This window comes from Gavia stellata, chromosome 11, assembly GCF_030936135.1.
Source record: "Gavia stellata isolate bGavSte3 chromosome 11, bGavSte3.hap2, whole genome shotgun sequence".
NCBI classification, from domain to species: Eukaryota; Metazoa; Chordata; class Aves; order Gaviiformes; family Gaviidae; genus Gavia; species Gavia stellata.
In genome coordinates this window covers 4377234-4396558 of record NC_082604.1, presented here as the reverse complement: position 1 = coordinate 4396558, position 19325 = coordinate 4377234, and the positions used below count along the sequence as shown (strand labels likewise).

Here is a 19325-nt window from a genome sequence, read left to right as displayed (position 1 = left end):
CTTCCTAATATTAAAAGTTGCAAATTCCTGAACGCTTTGACATCCATTTACTTCTGGGTTCTGTTTTGAATCCTGCTCTTTCTTTGTTTTATGATGTATCACATAACTGATAAGTATTTCCAGGTATACTCATCTAGGGCCTGCGTCACTCTTTACCATGCACCATTCATGTACTCTAGTCAGTCTGAAACATGATTTTAATGTCTCCTCTTACGAAGCTCTTTCCATACCTTGTCATAGGCGTTGCGTCTCTGCTAGTTTTCTTCCTATAATCTTTCAATTCTTATGTATTACATTTAAGTTTATAGCCCTGAATTTCACCTTAAAATCTACACTATCTACATCTATCTTAAAATTATTGTGCGAGTCACAAAAAACCAGTTCAGATTCTTTCAAGTATGATTTTCCTAACATGTGCTGTTCTCTTAAATGTTTACCTTCAGCATGAGTCCACTGTCAACCTGTCTGTTATTTCTCAAAGCTTTCTAGGCAGAACTACCAGCTTATACCAACTTGATACTTTGTCAAAACAGAAGGTATACAGACAGGTAACTGTACATATGTTTACACAATAGTATGACGCACAAGTTGCAGCCTCTTTTTTTGTTGTTTTTTTGTTTGTTTATTTTAACTTTTCCCCACAATAGAATAAATCTCTTATTAGTAACAAACCTTGAAGGTGGGCGATAAGTAGTTCTTCAGAAACCAGAACTTTAAAGGAGTCTTAGTGTGTTTCAGCACAGACAACATCATTATGCTATCAAAAGAAAAAAAAGAAAGCATTTACAGCCACCCACTAGAGATCAGCTACGTAACAGATTACAAATTGCTGTTTCACATTACTAGACTAACTGCAGTTATGTGTCAGGTAACTGATCTTCACACACGAAGAAAAAGTGGGTAGCTTCAGCCTATTGCAAGTTGCTTAATTTTACCTACAAAATTACTAAACCCCCCAAAATCTATGTACTTCAACTAGTCAGAGAATATCCAATCTGTTGGCTTTCACAATCCTTTGAGAACAGAAGTTCAGATTATTTTCCAAAGCAACTATGACTTATTCTATAACTTCTTAACAATACATTTGTGTTTGGTTATATTGTAGGGAGAAAATTCTAGGACAGCAACATACCATCTATTAAACTAAGTCTATTTTGTACGTATGAATGTTATGCAGATGGAAGCTCCTATAACAAGAGGATGCAAAATCTAGAGGATTTCTGAGCTGTTGAAATTTTTTTTTTTATATTCTTGCAAATTCTAACCTTTTTCCTTGTGAAAAGCAGGGAACCTCTACTATTTGAGACTCCCAGATTATAAATTCTGAACTAACCGTAGGAATCTTTCATATAGGTGTCCTGAAGCCACAGAGAAGATATTTAGTACGTCGTCTTTGTCCTGTTTCACATCTTCATTCTTTTGTCCTCCTGTGAATCCCCTGAAAGGACAGATGTGTTTATATAAAGCACAAGATAGTAAGGCACAGTTATATAGGAAAGAGTGCAACACAATATGAATCACTACAGTGTCAGTTTAATATAGTACAACTGTGGGGTTTGGTGTCGCCCCCCCCGCCCCATGCTGGTTTGCCCCCCCCCCCCCCCCCCCCCCATGCTGGTCAGGGTATCCTCCACAAGGCAGAGTGCTGCAGACACAGCTGTGGAAGACCCAATAGCGTATATAGGAACATCTGTTCAACTGAAAAGATTGCTGGCTGAGATGCAGCTCCTGGAATGTTTTCAGGCTCCCAAGGAGCACTGGGGGAAAGGAAAGGTAAGCAGGTGCAAAGTAGTAGCTCACTTCTCTAGAGACAGAGGGGTCCTGTGAACGATAAGGAGTTAGCAAGACCTAAATTCAAGCAGTCTTAATAGATGGCTGTGCAATATCACAGACCCAACTGTATCATGAAATAGTTTTCCTGTTTCAAGTGACTTGCAGGTTATTATTGAGTAACTTTTACCATTTGAGAGATTCCCAAAATCCAGATTCATTCTCACTGGTACCATCACTTAGTAGATCTTCGTTCATCATATCTAGTTTTTTCTGAACCTGTAAAGCATAGCGTTGCTTTAGTGAGTGGAACCATGTATTGGGCAAATAGCTATGGAGTGTTATTTTGACACTGGGTCTGTTTGTACCTATTTGAATTATGGTCAGTGAGCTGATAGGTATCTGGAGAAAACAGCTCAGTAGTGATCTGATATTCTCAGAACAGATTCCAAAGCTGTTTTCAGACACCAAAGGCATGTTAGTCTAGACGGTTAAAATGCTTTGCTAAGAGGTGTTTAGTGACCATCCTTGATGGTGGAGACTGGAGACCCTCAAACAAACCAACCAGCCCTCCCCCTCAAAACCCAACGCAACACCTCAACACTACTTTGTGTTTCTAAGAGGTATTAGCAGCCACTGAGACTCCAAAGCAGAAACACAGACAAAGCAGCAAATCAGGAGAATGTCCCAGAATTAACTCTAGCACAAGTAAATCCTGTGAGGAAGTGTGAACTGGATTTGTTACAACCACCACTTATCTATTAGTTGTCCTTAAACTTTTCAGCTATGTCATCATCTGACAGGCAACCCTAAGAGAGAGACAGTAGATTACTAATTTACCTTTTTTTAAAAAAAAAAAGTATTCTCACCTACTCTGTATCAGATTGATAGAAAATTTATTACCAGATGAATCAAATTTGTCTGTAACAGATAAAATACTGACTCAGTGGATACACTGAATGTTTGTTACTAGACGTATATAGGGCATACAGAACTTACTGGTTTTTTTCTTCATTCGTAAGTACAACCGAGTCAGTGAAGTATGAGCATAATTGTTTCTCATGGGCATACAAAAGGAACAGCAGTTACATGTCATTGTCACCTGGGTGAAAAAACTAAAACCAGGTCTACAGATCATTCTCTCCATTATAGATACTGTGATGTGAACTTTCTGCAAACTGCCTCAAACGTATGCTTGTAGGAAGGGATCATCAGGAGGCCTTAATCAACGTTTCTTCCCCACAATTGGTCAAACAGTCTTTTTTAAGAGGAACTCCAGTTTTTAAACTCACCTTCACTTTAATAATTTTGCTCTTGAAGTTGTTGAGAACAACAATAACTTCGCTAGCTTCAGGTGGAGAGTCTGTGCCATCATGGCTGAAAATACAGTAAAGTACTGACCTTAACTACAGAGCAGAAATATGTTCTTTATTCTACACATTTTTCTACATGGTGTTAAACCTTAGCACTGTAAAACAGGTTTGAGACATGCAACAAAGTAACAAATACATGTATTTGAACACACACTTACTGGGGTTTTTAAATGAATTAATTTCTTTCACGAAACTTATGTTCAGTATGAAATGTAATTTGCTGTTCAGTTTACTACACTTTGGCAAGGGAACTGTTAGAGTCACATATTACAATGCCCACCTACTTTGAAAGTTTCACAAGAAGAAAAATTGAAGTATTTCTTATACTGTCCTACCTGTAGATTCTGTAGATATCCTCAGATCTGCCCTTTCTGAGTCTTAGAGTCCATGCACCAGGATTGGCTTTTAACTGGAAGTAACCCTGTAAAGCAAGAAGAGTATTTGTCAGTTTCCAGGAAGTGCAAATGTAGAAAAGTTAAGTTTTTAAGTAAGTCAGTTGTGTATTTTGACCCACTGTTTTATATCTGAAAGTAGTTATTTGTAAGCCAGCTGATTAATATAACCATAAGGCCTTAAAAAACCCAGAGAACAGCAGAAAAACCCAGAAGTTCCATTGAAAATCGTTGGGTTTTTTTTTTTTTTCCATAAGAGACATGAGTATGAAAAGGTCTAGCATTATTCGTTAGAAGACAGAAAGTCTTCAGGGTGTCCTGAAGAGAACAGTGCAATCCCAAAGTTTTTCCTGCAAAAGTTTGCCTTCATGAAGGAGTGAGTGAATTTCAAAACACTAGTTGGTAACTACACAGCAGCCCACAAGATGTCTGCCTGCAAAACAAATTTTAAATCAGTTCTGAAGGTCTGCAGACTGGTACTTCAGCTACAGCAGGAAACAGTAACATAGTTTATATGTTACAAGGTATCTCTTCTACAGAACTTAAAAAATTACAATGTGAAATTCAAATATTGTTCACAAGTCTCATTGAAATTTCAGGTTCCAGATCTGAATATTTTCTTCTGTGATTAAGTTTATTACACTTGTAGTGATGCTTCAGTGTCCCATCCAGTTTTGTACAGTGACCCCAAACACATGCAATTCCATATGTGAACCAGTCTGCTTTAAAAAAAACAAAAATTAAAAAGCACAGGGCATGTTCCAGATCTCTTCATACCCCTTCGCAGTATAGACACTGAGCTGAGGAAGAGGATTCCCAGGTACAGCATTGTATACTGCAGTATATACACTTTGGTTTAACTAATTAGAAAAAAGACACCTCCAAGCCATTAGGCTTTACTCTCCAACATACACACACAATGTGATCACACATAAAATAAGGGTCATCATCTTTTCTACAATAAGAAATACTACATCATTATAGGATATACTTTGGCTAAGAAAAGGTGCAGAGAAATAGAAAATTAATGTAAGAAATTTAAAATAAATATTTAGCATCAGTGAACATTTTTTCCTTGCTTTTTCTTGAATACATTTAAAGGTTCCAAAAACTGAACCGGGCAATTTATTCCAGTTTTTCACTAACATTACATATCAAGAAAATATTCCAGTGGCTAACTTCCCTTGCCATAATTTCAGTCCATTACCTCTCTCATTGCCCAGTGTGAACACTGAGAACAGACTGATCCCTTACGCAGCTACCTTATAAAGGCAGCTGCAGGGAACAATCATAAGCTTGGACTTCCGTCACCTTTTCTCAACTAAATTAAGCAATTCCCATTCTTTCACACTTCCTTTGTTTTCTAGAATGCTATTATTCCTACTGACTCTCTCCATTTGTTCCATAGATCTCCTGAAGAAATGGGTTCCAAAACAAGACAACTGTCCACCTGTCTTACAGTACCAGAGTGGATGGTCTAAGGAGTACCCTGTCCAGAAAAATAAGCTGTCTGACCCGCCCTGGAAAGAGGTTGCTTAAGAACACTGGCATCATTTTAAGATATTCCAGAAGACCCTTCTTAGCAAGCTGAAGGGAAAGGGGTACATCTTGAAAAAGGTAAGAGACAAGTAAGTACACGGCAAGGTTTTAGACATCAGTGTTAGGAATGATGTGGTTCTGATACATTTGCAAGCAACTGTGGAGTGTAAGTAACACCATAGATCCATAGCCCACATACTAGAAAATACTCAATAGTTTATGCAAGTGATTGTGCTGGACCAGTCAGGCTGTTGCCGGTTTCAGTTGAATACTTACCAAGTTGGCCATAACAATGGTATCAACGATGACAGGATTGGTTGAAGTTCCCAGTGTAAACTGGAGTCCCCGAGGTGGCTGTCCAGTAGTAATATCATAGCAGTGTCCTTCCAGAAGCAGATACTCCAATTCATATTCTGCAGCTACAACATTATCCACCTGTAAGGAGAAGATACTGCTGAATTCAGCACTGGCTCTAAAGTGCAAATTTTTAGTGATTCAGTTAATCTCTAAAATAGCCATAGTAATTAAGTAACACTTACTTTATTTTACCAGAGTAATTTTGTTAAACAAATACCTAGAAAGCCTCAAAGAGCTCAGCTCCTTCGAGTGATGAACTTCACACACATATTGTTAAGAGTGTCCCTGACCAAAAAGATCTGAATCTCAACTGATAAGACGCTAGGATAAGAAAAGGGAAGGACTGTTGCTCTATTTCACAATTATTATTCTTTTTAACATTTATTGGAGAATGTAGTCAAGTAAGTGATCAGTCTGGCGTCTCATAAAAGGTGTATGATGGGCTACCAAACTTTAAATCTAAACCTGTTTAAAGCTAGTCTCATCTAATATTTATCATCTGAAATGAACATTTTGTTTTGCTCTGCATTACTCTTACGGCATGCTAGGGTACTGTCAGAAAGACCAATTCCTTTTTTCTACACTGAACAAAAGTGCCAAGAAAAGAAAAAGACAAAAAAACCCACAAACCCAAAAACCCTTGGGTCCCTACCAGGCTAAATTCAGATGTAGCCTGAGGACACTACAGAAGCAAAATATTGGTCTAATAGCACAAAGCATCTTCTCTCATTGCACATCCAAAATGACAGTTTAATTGGTGTAGCACCAACAGACTGCATATTAGGAATTGGAAATTGTGCACCTGCAAAAGTAAAGCTATTTACTTGGAGGCTCAGGATGGTACTTTGAATGCCTGAAGTATTTAATCCCCCTCTCTCTCAGATTAATTGAAAGCCTAACGGGGAGGTGGGGGCATCGGAGGCTTGAAATACATAGTAGTATCAGCCCTTTGGTAGTTCATTTATGGCTTTACAGTTAGGTTAAGAGATGAAAAGCAAAAAAACCCCAAACAAAACAAACAACAAAAAAACCCCACACAACAGCAACACCTATTTCCTAGACTTCTAAATAACTAGTACAGGATTAGCAATATCAGACACTACCACTATACTGCATCGTATTTCCAAACAACATCAGAAAGACACAACAGTAAGAGGAAACTAATAACATAATGTTCAGTGCTAAAGTAAGTCACGTTTGTAATGACCACTAGGTTGTACAGACCGTTGCTTTTCAAGAGACCTATTTGTAAAGGGTTTGACAATGTTGTTAGACATGCACCGGACAGGTTTCCGTACTGCAGGAGTCACCCGCACAGCTGGGGCTGCTGTGGCCTTGTCTCAGCAGACGAGGCCCAAGGCTGGCTGGTTTTGGAGCCTGCACTTGCCTCTCGCCTCTAGAGGTGGTTTCTCCAGGTCAGGGCTGAGGTGTATTGGTGGGGAAGCTTGTCCTGCCGCTGCCCATGCCATACCCATTCTACAGATAAATAGAGGCCTTCAGCCTCCAGAGATGTCAGTCTGGCATCTTTTGCATATGTTGGATTACACATATAAAACTACTGGGTTTAAATACATACCTGCAGTTCTTCAAGGCCAACTAAATAATGGCTTATTTCAAGGGAAAAGACTACTTGACCACCTCATTTAACATTTATTATTTCACATTGCACCCTGAAGTTCAGAATTTTCTACTTTGCATCACATGTGGATTTTCTAACTTTTAATATATGTGGTTTTAGTGCCCATCATAAAATGTTAGTGTAGTGCATTTTGTGACCACTTACAAGCTCACCTTTTCTAGATCTTCTGAAAATATTGAAGTTCACTGCTAACAGCAAGAGGTTAATAATTAGCCCCAGGAGTGTTTGCCGGTAACAAAAGCTGTCAAAATGAACAGGTAGCTAAAACTGGCTTGGTGGCTTCTCAGAGCAAGGGAAAGTAGAATGTACTTACTGGAACAGAACTTCGATCTCACTTCAAAATTTCTAAACAGAGGTTTAAAAAAGAACAATCTTGTTTTTAGTGGTGACATGAGCTGTAGGGAGCTCTAATCTGAAAGAATTTTTCAACTAACAAATTGAAAAAGTTATTTAATGACCAACAAAGAGTTTCTTTGTTTCTAGCTCAGGACACTCTGAAATGTTATATATACACGCACTCAAAGCAGCTCTAAGATCTGCTTCAAGCCTACAGTATTTTTCAACCTGTGGTTCAGGCATCCATGAGTAATTGAGAACAGCAATCTTACTGTCAGCGAGCTTAGGTTTACCTGCATCCCTCCTAGAAAATGTTCAGGGGTCTGCAGACATAAAAGGTGTTAATATCCAGAGTCGTATGTTTATTAGCGTTTTAAAATAATACATTTCTTTCCCATTACAAAAATAAGCCCTAGAAAAATAACACCATTTAAATGCAGTAATAGGAACACGCTGATTTCTCTTACCTCCTCTAAGTAAATATTATCAAGGTCATATGGGGTTCTGACAGATTCCACCATCCAGCTCTCAGGAGTATTTAGGTTCAAAGTGAACAGCGGAGACTGGGGCATATCCAAAAACTTGGCAATTGGTCCTGGAGCAAAGTTGTTATCTGCTGTGAAAGAAATCTCTGGCTCCAAAACATACCGATAAAAGCTGAAATTTCAGAAAGAAAATGTTAGAACATACTTCTGCCAAGCTTTGCAAATATTTCACTCTTGAACTTGCTGACAGCATCGGCTTTCCCAGACCTCCAATGTCTCCAAGAAGCCCGATGTGAAATTTTTATTCTCTCTTGCATACCGGAGGCTTTGTCCAAAGCAACACAGGTTGTGTTGACCTTAGAACAGGTCAGAATTCTCATCTTGAAGGACCAACCAGAATGTCCAAGACTCAACCATTGAGATTAGTAAGTTATTTAACTTACATAAATAAAAATGCACCCAATTTGTAAACCAGCAGAATTACCTTACGCTATCCACAAATTCCCAGGTTCTCTGTGGGAAATCGTGCTATTATATAAACAAGCTCAAAGCAGTTACTGAGACTCCCTATAAGACATTTGACCATGTTTCTGTGCTTGCACATTCCAACAGGTTTTTCTTTCATTCTCTCTCTCTCTTAAACCCTGGCATGGTATTTCTTACCTTTTCAATGGCATGTCAGAAAGTTTGGACTGGCAGTTCATGAACACTCTTAGGTTCATATTTATCAGTTGGTTCAAAACCTAAAGTAATGAGAAAAAGACATCCGTTAAAATACTAACTAGGACAGCTGACCACTGTTTCTATAGACAAGACCTCAGGAAGGCATGTTACCTGCTCGTTCTCCATCCCCCCTTCTCGGTACTTGCTTTACCACACCCACCTTTTAATTGGTGGTTTTAAGAAGAACAGTTACCTGCTCCCTCACATTGCAGGCATTCTTTTTGGGAGGCAGAGACTTTCCTCCTCAAGAACAGAGTCATTGTGAACTAAACCATCAAAATGGTGAAACTAAAAGCTATCTAGATTATATCTAAGCATGGTCTTGTTAGTGTGTAGTATAGTGTAATTAGTCTTTCCACTAATACATGTATTGTGCAACTCAGACGCACTGTTGGAAGGCTATTCGTCACCACCCAGTCAAGGAGGAAGACAAACATCCCAGAATTAATTACAGAACTGAGGCAACTTTCTGAAATTGCCATAAAATGCATTACAACGTGGTACACATACCAAAAGTAACGGAGCAAGTCTTTGAGCATCTCTGGTCACAGGATCAACAATAGCCACAACATCAAAGTATGTCTCCCCTTCTTTTGGTCTCAGTTTAACTGCACTAAACAGAAGAAAAAACAATTTTGAAGTATCAAACGTATGAATAAACATAGGAAAACCACTATCCATCTCATGCTGAAGTCAAATTACTTAGTAAATGCTATGCGCCTTCTGAAACTAGATACAGGGAAAAAAATACATATATACATGTACGTGTATAGAGATAGGTAGACAAAATTAATATCTGGAATCTCATTGTGCCCTGAAAACTGTTGGGGACGTCCTTATTGCTACTTGGATTTTTTTTTTTTTTAAAGTTAAATGCAACTTAAAATCATGGGAACGTTAAGAGACAAGGAAAAGCATATTGCTCAGCAAATGCCAGCAATCGTATACCTGTATCGCTCTTCAAAAAAATGATATTCAATCCTTGCCTCTCCTTTTGGTTGAGCGGAAAGAAGAGCATCCACTTTCATTACCAAGTCACTTGCACTGAAAAGAAAAAAGAAAAAAAAAAGGTTTAGAGAGACTCAGAAAATGGGTGTACTTACACATTTCTGCCAGTTAGCAGCAAAGAGAAGACAAACTGAACTGAGATACACTAATGCTTTTGCTACCTCTCTACACAAGCTGTGAAGAATTAAACATATTTAAGGGTTAACCTGCCATTTATTTAAACAGGTTGCAGCCTTATTACTGAGGGTACCAAAGGGTTTAACTCTGTAACAAATACCAAACAGTTAGTATTTTAGGGGTCAACCATGCTACAGACACTGCAGTCCTGAACTTCACCAACCTCTCTTAGAGCTGTAAGGGATTCACATCAAACCCTTGTTTCACAGCAGTCTTCCCATTTTACACTGAGAACTAGGAAGCAATCCTGTATGTGGAGAAACTTCTGAGAGAGAGGGGTCCTATCATTAAAAGAGAACTACTTCTGATAACTTCTTCTTTTTATTATTCTCATAAATTTTCAGTCTAGTATTTTAACAATATATTTAATCTTGAAAATGTAAAACCTCTTGAAAGTTCAGTGAAAATTGATTTGTACATCATAGCTTTGCCAAGAAGCAATACTGTAACTTAAAGGTCTGTCACCTGCTCCTGAATTAAGTAAGTCTCATAGATTTATAGTAACAGCTGTTTAAATTCTTCATACCAAAACCACAAGCCTGGTGAAGTCTGCCAGGTTGTACAGTGTTTTCCAACGCAGCAGATAATTTCAAAAGCTTTTGAAAAACTGGCGGCATTCAAACGAAGAAACCACTGCTCTGTCCAAAACTAGCCTATGCTCAAACTATGCCCTCATCCTCTACCTTACCATCCTTATTCCTCTTTTGATTCCCAACACAGCAATGAATGCAAAAGTGTTTAGAATGCTCTTAAAACCTGTCCTCCTAAGATTGAGAATCACACAAGATTTCTGCACAGAAGACCTCACACTTAACTTACTTGACCGGCCTTTAACAGTCAAGCAGCATCACGGAAAAATGTAATGCTAAATATGAAACTTACCGTCTTAGCTGTGCGCTCCAACACACGAATGCACGCCTATGGACTTCTTTTGAACCTGAAGATTACTTCCTTTTGATTAACTCATCTCTGTGCTTTTTGAAATAATTATCTAGAACTATGATTTTCATTTTCTCATCTCTACCTCTTTTCCTGTTGTTTCTCTTTAAAAAGTTAAAAGCAGTTTACATGATTGTGTAGTACTGACAGTGAAATATGTTACGAAAGTAATTTTTATACTGATAAGCCAAGCAGCACTTAGCTGAACTGCAAACAGGTTCAGAAAGCATACTCCAGTGTCTCATTTTCTTCCCTTCTTTCTGCTTTTAAATCAATACCGTAGTAATCCTACATATCAGTTACAAAACCCTGACATATCGGAGGTAAATGGTTTAAAACAGCATGTCAGTTAAGATTTAGCTGGGGGAAAACCCACAAGAAGTCTGAAGGCCTAAACAGTAATGAAAAGTTAGGCTTCTGTTTCATTTAAAGGAGCAGAAAGGTAATCCAGTGCAGAAAGCATTTTCAAGAGTAAATGTAATAACGTGCAGCAATTTATGCCACTTCGTAACAGATCCCAGAGCAGCAACCAACTCTTCTCTGCATACAGACGTCTTCTCTGTTGGTAAAGCTGTCACCAAAGTCAACTAAACCTTGAATGAAACTTCATCTAGCTCAACTCAGCAATTAATTTAGCCAGCCCCTGCAGAATGCATCACCACCCTCATTCTTTATTTTTTCAGTCCACCTGTATCCCTCCCCGACCCCCCAATCCAAGAAACCACATCCTGAACTCCTCAGATAACACAGCAGGCTTTTGCCGCTCATGCTGCTGTGATCTCAGCGACTACCAATACATTTACGGTTTCACGTTCACTTGAGCGGTTCTACAGTAAATTCCTACAGACTCGGGCACTTTCCCAGTGTCTTGCTGCTTGGCAGTGAAGCTCCAGCAAACACAACTCCTCCAACTTCCGTTAGGAGGTTACAGACCAGCCATGGCAGGTTGCTACTAGATATAGATAACAAATCAAGAATGATGAACTCTGAGCACAGTACCGTAGTAGGTGTTGCCGGTACTCTGAGAACTGCCTCCTGAATCTGGGGGATACAGTTACAGCTCCATACCTCCAGGAGATTGTGAACTACAAAAAAGTCACTAAAGCACTTCAAACCCAATAAAGGTATTTTACATCTTCTTCCTTTCTCACTTGCTCCTCTGAACAACTGAGCTTTGACGATACGAACACATGCATGTTTGTTTATAGCAGCTGTTCAGAGTGTACTTGATAAAGCTTTCTCCAGGCTGCAGAAAGTCAGGTTATCAAAAGTACCACCACTTTTTTGTAAGCCTCTTCATGTTTACTTACAGATCTTCTTCAAATCCCAGCTGCTGAATCTGAGATTTGATCTTCTGTCCTGATGTCTTTAGTATGATGTTCTCAAGAAGATGGAAATCGTCCTGATTGAACATCTCACCATCCTCTAATGGGCCAATAATCTACAAAGAAAGCAGGATCAGCATTATTAGGTAAGGCTACACTGAAACAAAATTCAAAGATGTATTAAATAAATACTCCGGCCCAGTCTCAGTGGGTATCAACTGTTTAGGCTGATATTAATGTCCATGGCAGCAGAGTTTAAGAGATAATTCTAGCTATTTACAGCCAAGAGTCCTAGGCTAAGGCATAAAATAAATACTTAAAATTTTCCCTGAGTGCTTGGTTTGCAAAAATCGGGCATATTAAATTACACGTGCAATGCTGCATCTTGAAGGGGCAATAGAATACCAGGCCAATTCCAGTACTCCAGCAAATCTGATTCCTCTAGCCTTCAGAAGCCTAAAAGCTACCTAGACAATTCCTGCTATTTTGCTAATGAGAGAAATAGAATACCACAACTCATCGCTTGAAATTTTTAACCCATTAAAGTATGGAGTAGCCACTGGAACACGCTCTTTTTTTTTTCCCCTAACTAGCAAGCAGTTGACAAAAGAAAACTGATTGCTGTACAGAGCTAGGTTTCATTATTTGCAGTGAAATACTATTGTAACATCATTTGCCTAATCTAAGTGGCTATTGGAAAAAGAGCTGGTGGAACAGACTAAGGCGTCTTGATCAGGGCCAGACACAGCAGCATTTTGCCCAATGAACTGAAGCAGCACAATCATTCAAATTTATCATCCCTTTCTGCTCCTGGACTCAGTTCACTGGCAACACAAAAGCAACTCTGTTATTAAGAGATCTGAATTTGTACAAAACACCAACAACTAACTGCACACAGTACAAGGAAAAGGTCACTGCAAGTCTGAATAAATCAAACTGGAAGCGGTCCAAAAGACTGCTGAGACCTAAAGAAGACTGAGACTGTGTCTGATCCCAAGACCCTGCTGCTCAAGGTTTGCCTCCTTCCCACATGTGGAATATCTCTTTTACTGTCTGCTGATTATCTCACCCTTCCATTGCTGATCACAGCCCTCTGCCCCTTCTTCAGCTTTAGAACATCTCTGCAATATATAGCATGGGACAGAATAAAATCCACCTTGGGAGATTCAAAGGCTTCTTTGAAAATATTGATATCCATACCCTGAAAGAAAAGAATACTTGACATTGAAATGGAAAGAAAAGTACACCTCTGCACACTTCCTTTAAATGCCCCTTTTTTGTTTCCATTCAAGAACATCTTTATATCTTGCAAAAATTTATCCCCAGGTCCCTTCTCTTTGTGGTCTTAAACCTAGTTCTTGCCTGTCACCTTCAAACATTAATCACAACTTACAATGTGGAGGGCCACAGCCCTAGTAATTGTTGCTACTTAGACCAGTTGTTCCATTCTTATGTTCTTAAGTGATTCTTGCCTAACTTTTAAACCTACTTTGAGAAATTTAATTGTAGGGTTTTTTCTCAGCTTTTTAAAGAGATTATAGTTCCCTCTTAACCCCCCAAGAAACAACTGACTCACTTAAATAGATTCCTGAATCTGCAGTCCTTTTAGCTTTTCAAAGTTACGTAGTTTTGATGTGTATGAGGATTAACTTTATTCTTAGATGGACTGTTATACTTAGGTAAGTTTATCTTTCAGAGCAAAAACCAAAACCAACACCAAAACCAACAGTGTTACTCTCCATTGTTACTGCATCTTTTGCATATGAACATACTACACTAAAAAATTCATTAGAAGAACAAGCAAAGTACCCTACCTTTGTAAATACCAACAGACATGCTTACCCCAACGGCAAATTCTAAGATGTCGGCTCCTGCCTCTAGTGCCTTTGCAATTTCTTCTTTTGCCATTTTGGTGATGAAGTTCTTGGCATTATTTGACGTTTGTGTCTGTAGAGCTGCCCATATGGCTTTAGCAACAAGTGTATTCTGGCTATTTGGATCTTCACTAGGATTATTAATCATGCTAATTCGAACATTATTGCTGGATTTCTGTGTTTAATGAAACATGCATTAGGAAAGTTTTATATTTCAGGTGTGTTTTAAATGAGAAGAATAAGTCTACTATAATAAACTCTATAGCAAAAGCTTTGTATTTTTTAACCAGAAAACCAGATTGCAGATTAGGTAAATAACAGCACAACGTTAAAAGCATGAGTGAACTAATGTAACATCAGGTATTTAGTTTATGTATAGGCACCGCTGTGGCAGGAATCTTCTAGATAATGCTGTGCTACATAACAGAGATAGGACCATGGCCACTGCTCAGAGGTCTGGCAAAACAGTGATTTAGGAGTAAGCTATCTATTTTTATGATTCAGTTATTTTCCTGGAACAAATGAGAGAGGACAGAGAGCAATGCTCGTGTTCATCTCCACGCCAAAACACAGACATCTTCAATTTAGAACCATGGGCTTAAAAGAACATCTTTTCTTTATTGTATTAGCATAGTGCCAAGAGGGAATTCTGTCCTAGTACAAGAAGGTCAGCAATGTTCCAGCCCCTACAAATAAGATGAGGCTGGCAATTAGAGACCCTGCAGGGAGAACCAATCTCCCCAGGTCATAAAAAAGGAAGAAGCACAACCTGTGTTTTTTCAAGCCTCTACCTACTGCTTTATTAGCACTGCTAACTTGTTCAAATGAAAACGTTACCTACCTGATGTTTAATTGCATCATACAACAATTGCCTCCCTGAAGGTTTATCAAAATCACCAACAATCCAAAAAGTAACAGGTCTAACAAAGGAATCATCTGCAATTAAAAAGAGTGGGAGAAATTTGAGGGTGAAGGGAAGGAAAGCTTCAGGTTTTCCTCATTTGAAGGAGAAATATTATGCACATGCAGAGGTTTCAAAAAAAGTAAAATTACATAGGGAAGATACGGATGAAGCTAAGCTAGGAAGTCTGGCAAGATAAGAATAGTAGCATTGGTATTACATTAGGTTTCATTTACCTCATTCATGAAACCTACATGGGACAGCATGCAACACTGTTTCTAAGCTGGATTTTTTTGTGGGGTGGTTTTTTTTTTCTTTTTTGTTTGCTACCTTTTTAATTTAGAAATTATAAAGGAACCTATAAATAACTTACAGATTCCAACTAGGGTACAGACATACCGCTTCTTCGTACCGAAGATGTTAGTTCACAAAATCAGTTTTGTACAGAGAAAAAAATGCTGAAGCAAACATGCATTTAAACAGCTTTCTGCATTTCCTGCTGGGTTTAAAGCCAACGTTCTAAAGGAACCAGAAAATTCCCAGAACAAGATATGAAATGCTAAACCATGAGTTACCATAGATCTCCTTGGAAGACATTCCTGGTCAAAAAGCAGAAAGGAAAGGGGGAAAGGAGAGAGACATTAATAATTTGATAATAATCCCGATGTGTCTCAAGAAGCTGCAGCACTGTACTGGGCATAACTGCATAACTAAAGTTCAAGTCCAACAAGCAACAAGTTTGTGATAATTTTATTAGAATAAGCTTTGACTTTTTCCTCCCCTTAAATAGATGGATGCTTTATTTTCATGCTACGGCACTAATTATACCACATAGTACCGATTTCATACCATACCGTGAAGGCATCATTCTGAATACTGTTTGCAAAAACTGCCATGCCAATACGATTTGGATGTTAACCATTTCTGTTATCTTCCCTCTTTAAAAACTAGCATGACAGCACTATTTCATTACTGTTGCTGAGCCAGCAATATGTATAACTTTCCCATTATTTTAGAAAATAAATGTGCTACAGCATTACTGTAATCAGTACCAGTTATTAAATATCTTAAGTGACAGAAGGGACAGTGACCCAAAGCTGTCAAGCCATGGGATTGCAAACTAACGCACACTTTCAAATGAGCATGTGGAGGTGTAGGTTTAATTAATACTCTACAAAGGGAAAACAAGAAACTTGTTGAGATCTAAGGGACTGAACGTGAACCAAGGGCAAATAGGAGACAGAAGGAGCAATGGGAACATTTAAGGCAGTGCATGCAGGTGGCAGTGGCTGGAGACAGTACTGGCGAAACTTGTGAGAGTCTAGTAAAGACAGACAGGAACAAGAGGAATTGGTTCAAATGACAGCAGCTTATGTATGATTCCTAACTGAAATGGATGTAGGAAAGGCCTGATGAAGCTCTGCATTATGTCTGTGCATGCATTTTTTACACTGAGAAGTACAGCTGAGTTTTAACGCTAATGGGAGACTTTATGTATAACTGTAATAGAACAATACTATCATTGAAAAAGCAGTACATGCACTGCAGCAATAAAAAAGCACAGACCACATTAGCTGTTGTCTTATATTATGGGCAGTAACAATTTTCTGAATCCATGTAACTTTTAGTAATTTTGAATTATGAGACAGAGAGCTAGAATGCCTTTTGTATTTTTCTAGTCAGTGTCAGTGCAGGATCAGAGCTTACAGTGCTGCATTTCTGGTGGTCATCTGCAATATAGCAAGAGCAGGTTGGCTGGGACTTCATTATTCATTGAAGGCAGGGTTTAAAGAGGGGAACATTCTTGTTCCATGTAGATGCCACCATGTCTTATTAAAAAAAAAAATCTTTCTTTTTAACGCTTACATTGCGCCATTACCCACAAGCCTGAACAAGGCTCAATGTGTGTGTGTTGAGTACTGTATATACAGTTGGAAAGTGTACAAGATACACAAGATTAGATTTGGGTTCATAATCCGCTGCAGATGTTACCTTTCTTTGTTAAGTAGGTCATGCTGTTTGTGACAGCAGCTGTCTTATCTTTGGAATCCAACGTGGTAAATCGAGCAAAGTCATCCACATAAAAGTTATCTGAGGAAGAGAAGAAGTATTAGAAGCCAAAGCAAACTATTCCATGTAAAATGAAAGAAAAATCACTACTATTACCAGAACATTAAGAACACATCCGATTTTGTTCATCATGATACTTCCTTTGATGTCTCATTTCCACTGTTAATATCTAATAAGCTGAGGAATATATTTTTGTTGTTTCATAAGTTACACTGTTGTCTCGTAAGTTACATTAATAACTACATTGCATATTTGATATGCAGAAGTCAGTTGAAAGAACTGTTCAAGTCTCAGCTGAAGTTAATTTATGTAAATAATATACATTTAAAAATTCACCGTGTTACTATTTTTCAAGCAACTCAAAAAAGGTAGGCTTTGCAATACTGTCATTAAACTGCAGAGTCGCTGCATTGGCTGTTAATACATTTAGCTGTGAAAAGTTCTGCTAAAATACATGGAACAGCAAATCTTAAGTAATTCTAGAGATGACTGTCTATCTCTGCTCAAAAGAAGGTTAGAAATAAGAAACAAGCTGTTGCTTTATACATTATATGACTGTTCTTGGCTTTTGCTAGCATTGCTAATTTCTCAACTTCATGAGTCGTATTCCCCTAAAGGTTTGTATAAAATCAAAACAAATTCCTGTTTTGAAAAACGTGTAGACGCTCATGTTATTATTGTACATAACATCGCCCTCAGCACCAGGGCTAGAACATCACTTGCAGTGCTGTCAATACTCTGCCACTAGAGCTTTCCATTGGGAGAGCAAGTGTCTTTGACTCAGATACTTCAGGTTTAACACAATGAAAAGCATCCCTTACTCATTCCTGTCAGATCTAGGTACTCTCTGTCAGACGTTAAGATTCTTGAGTTAATTCTTGGAACAACATTAGGCTGGTTCATGATATACTCAACTACATCTTGGTCATTAGATAATTCACCCTGAAGGAAAGAAGAAAGAAGCAATATTCATTATTTCACATGTATATTTGCCTTAGATAACTTAAAAAAACCCAAACAAACAAGCCCCCCCCAAAAAACAGCAACAACAACAACAACAAAAAAACCCCAAGAAATTATGCAAGTTAAGTTGTCTTGTATATTACATATTCAGGGACTCTTGAGTCAGTTTTCCCAAATCTTATTTCTCTCTAAAGTCACAGCTGGACTCAGCACTTACCAGGTACACGGCTCGCTGGAAGATGCTTGTGGTTTCCAGGATTTTGTGCATTGTCACGGTTTCTAGGTCATCAGGATCCAGCTGATCTTTTTGAAAAGGCATTCCATTGAACAGCACAACAGGGAGAGGACCTACACCTGTTTGGTCATAGTAACCTCTCGCTGCCTAATTACAGGGAAAGAAGTAAATTTACCACATCAGCCCATTACCACAAGGGTTCATAGCATTTCCGTGCAATATCCACATACGTCTATTCCACACACACTAAGATGTCCTTCAAGCCTTTATATGATACAGAGAATATTAATTTTTACACACTGCATAAGACATTTTCTGTATCTTACATGCAGAAGTCCTTGTCTTTCAGTTTCAAAACAAAATAAGTTACTTCATAATACAGAAGTGCAAAATATTCCATTAAGTTTGTACTATAAATAAATTCATTCCAGTGAGCACTTTCTGGTAGCAGCAAAAAACACACAACAGGAAATCTGACTTTGCATAACAGAAGCAAATGCAATACAAGCATTGATAGTTGTAATATGAGACAGGGTAGAGGGTTTTTATTTTTTAAGAACATGGTTCTTAAACTTGTGAAAAAACATTTACTTGTGGTGGAGGGGGTTATTATGTCAAGACAAATTTCTCCATTTCATGTAACCACTGCAAAATGCACCATCATTACTGATACTGTGTTACAGACAGAAAGAAGTTAATCAGGTTCTGCTGTTCAGAGGTTCTCATCCAGGGCTTTCAAGGCCCTTTAAGGACACAAATATCACAAAGCTCAGATGACATGAAAGAGTGCTTAGTGTTGTTTTAGCTTGTGTCCTTTATATGGAGATAAGCTCTTTCTAAAGGCTTCCTTCCTTATCCGAAGGCTTTGCAATGTTTTAAGATATGGTTGTGCTGCACGGTGTCTGGCACACCGGTTGCAGCAAGGCCTCCAGAATGGCCTCTCAAGTCTTCTGGAGGAGAGCACTTGGCATGTGTTAGGAGTTTCTTGGGGGGCGAGTTGTTGCTTTTGTTTTGTTTGGGTTTGATTTGGTGTCTAGTATGAAAACTGAAAAGGCTTCTCCTGTCATACAAAAATGTCTGCCTTACTTTTATTAGTTTTGATTTCCTCAAAATGCTTTTCCCTTCACTTTCCTACATCGGAAGATGAAAAGCGTGTGTGCATACAACCCTATTTATATAACCCTGACTACATTCCTTATGTTTACAGATGTAGGCAGTA

At 38.4% G+C, this 19325-nt stretch overlaps 1 protein-coding gene across 1 annotated transcript in view; it reads right to left on the bottom strand.

Annotated features, from left to right (window-relative positions):
• The window catches only part of UGGT1 (UDP-glucose glycoprotein glucosyltransferase 1), a 46742-nt gene that overhangs the window by 6255 nt on the left and 21162 nt on the right, over positions 1 to 19325 (bottom strand). Inside the window, exons 18-35 of the mRNA XM_059822976.1 lie at positions 18089 to 18253; positions 17730 to 17850; positions 16831 to 16929; positions 15414 to 15437; positions 14779 to 14873; positions 13906 to 14112; positions 13133 to 13264; positions 12049 to 12179; positions 9563 to 9658; positions 9125 to 9227; positions 8555 to 8634; positions 7874 to 8063; positions 5351 to 5509; positions 3479 to 3564; positions 3063 to 3147; positions 1961 to 2049; positions 1334 to 1438; positions 673 to 757 (exon numbers count right to left, since the gene is read on the bottom strand). Of these exons, the coding sequence (XP_059678959.1) occupies positions 673 to 757; positions 1334 to 1438; positions 1961 to 2049; positions 3063 to 3147; positions 3479 to 3564; positions 5351 to 5509; positions 7874 to 8063; positions 8555 to 8634; positions 9125 to 9227; positions 9563 to 9658; positions 12049 to 12179; positions 13133 to 13264; positions 13906 to 14112; positions 14779 to 14873; positions 15414 to 15437; positions 16831 to 16929; positions 17730 to 17850; positions 18089 to 18253 (2052 nt within the window). The remainder of the gene's footprint in view (positions 1 to 672; positions 758 to 1333; positions 1439 to 1960; positions 2050 to 3062; positions 3148 to 3478; positions 3565 to 5350; positions 5510 to 7873; positions 8064 to 8554; positions 8635 to 9124; positions 9228 to 9562; positions 9659 to 12048; positions 12180 to 13132; positions 13265 to 13905; positions 14113 to 14778; positions 14874 to 15413; positions 15438 to 16830; positions 16930 to 17729; positions 17851 to 18088; positions 18254 to 19325) is intronic.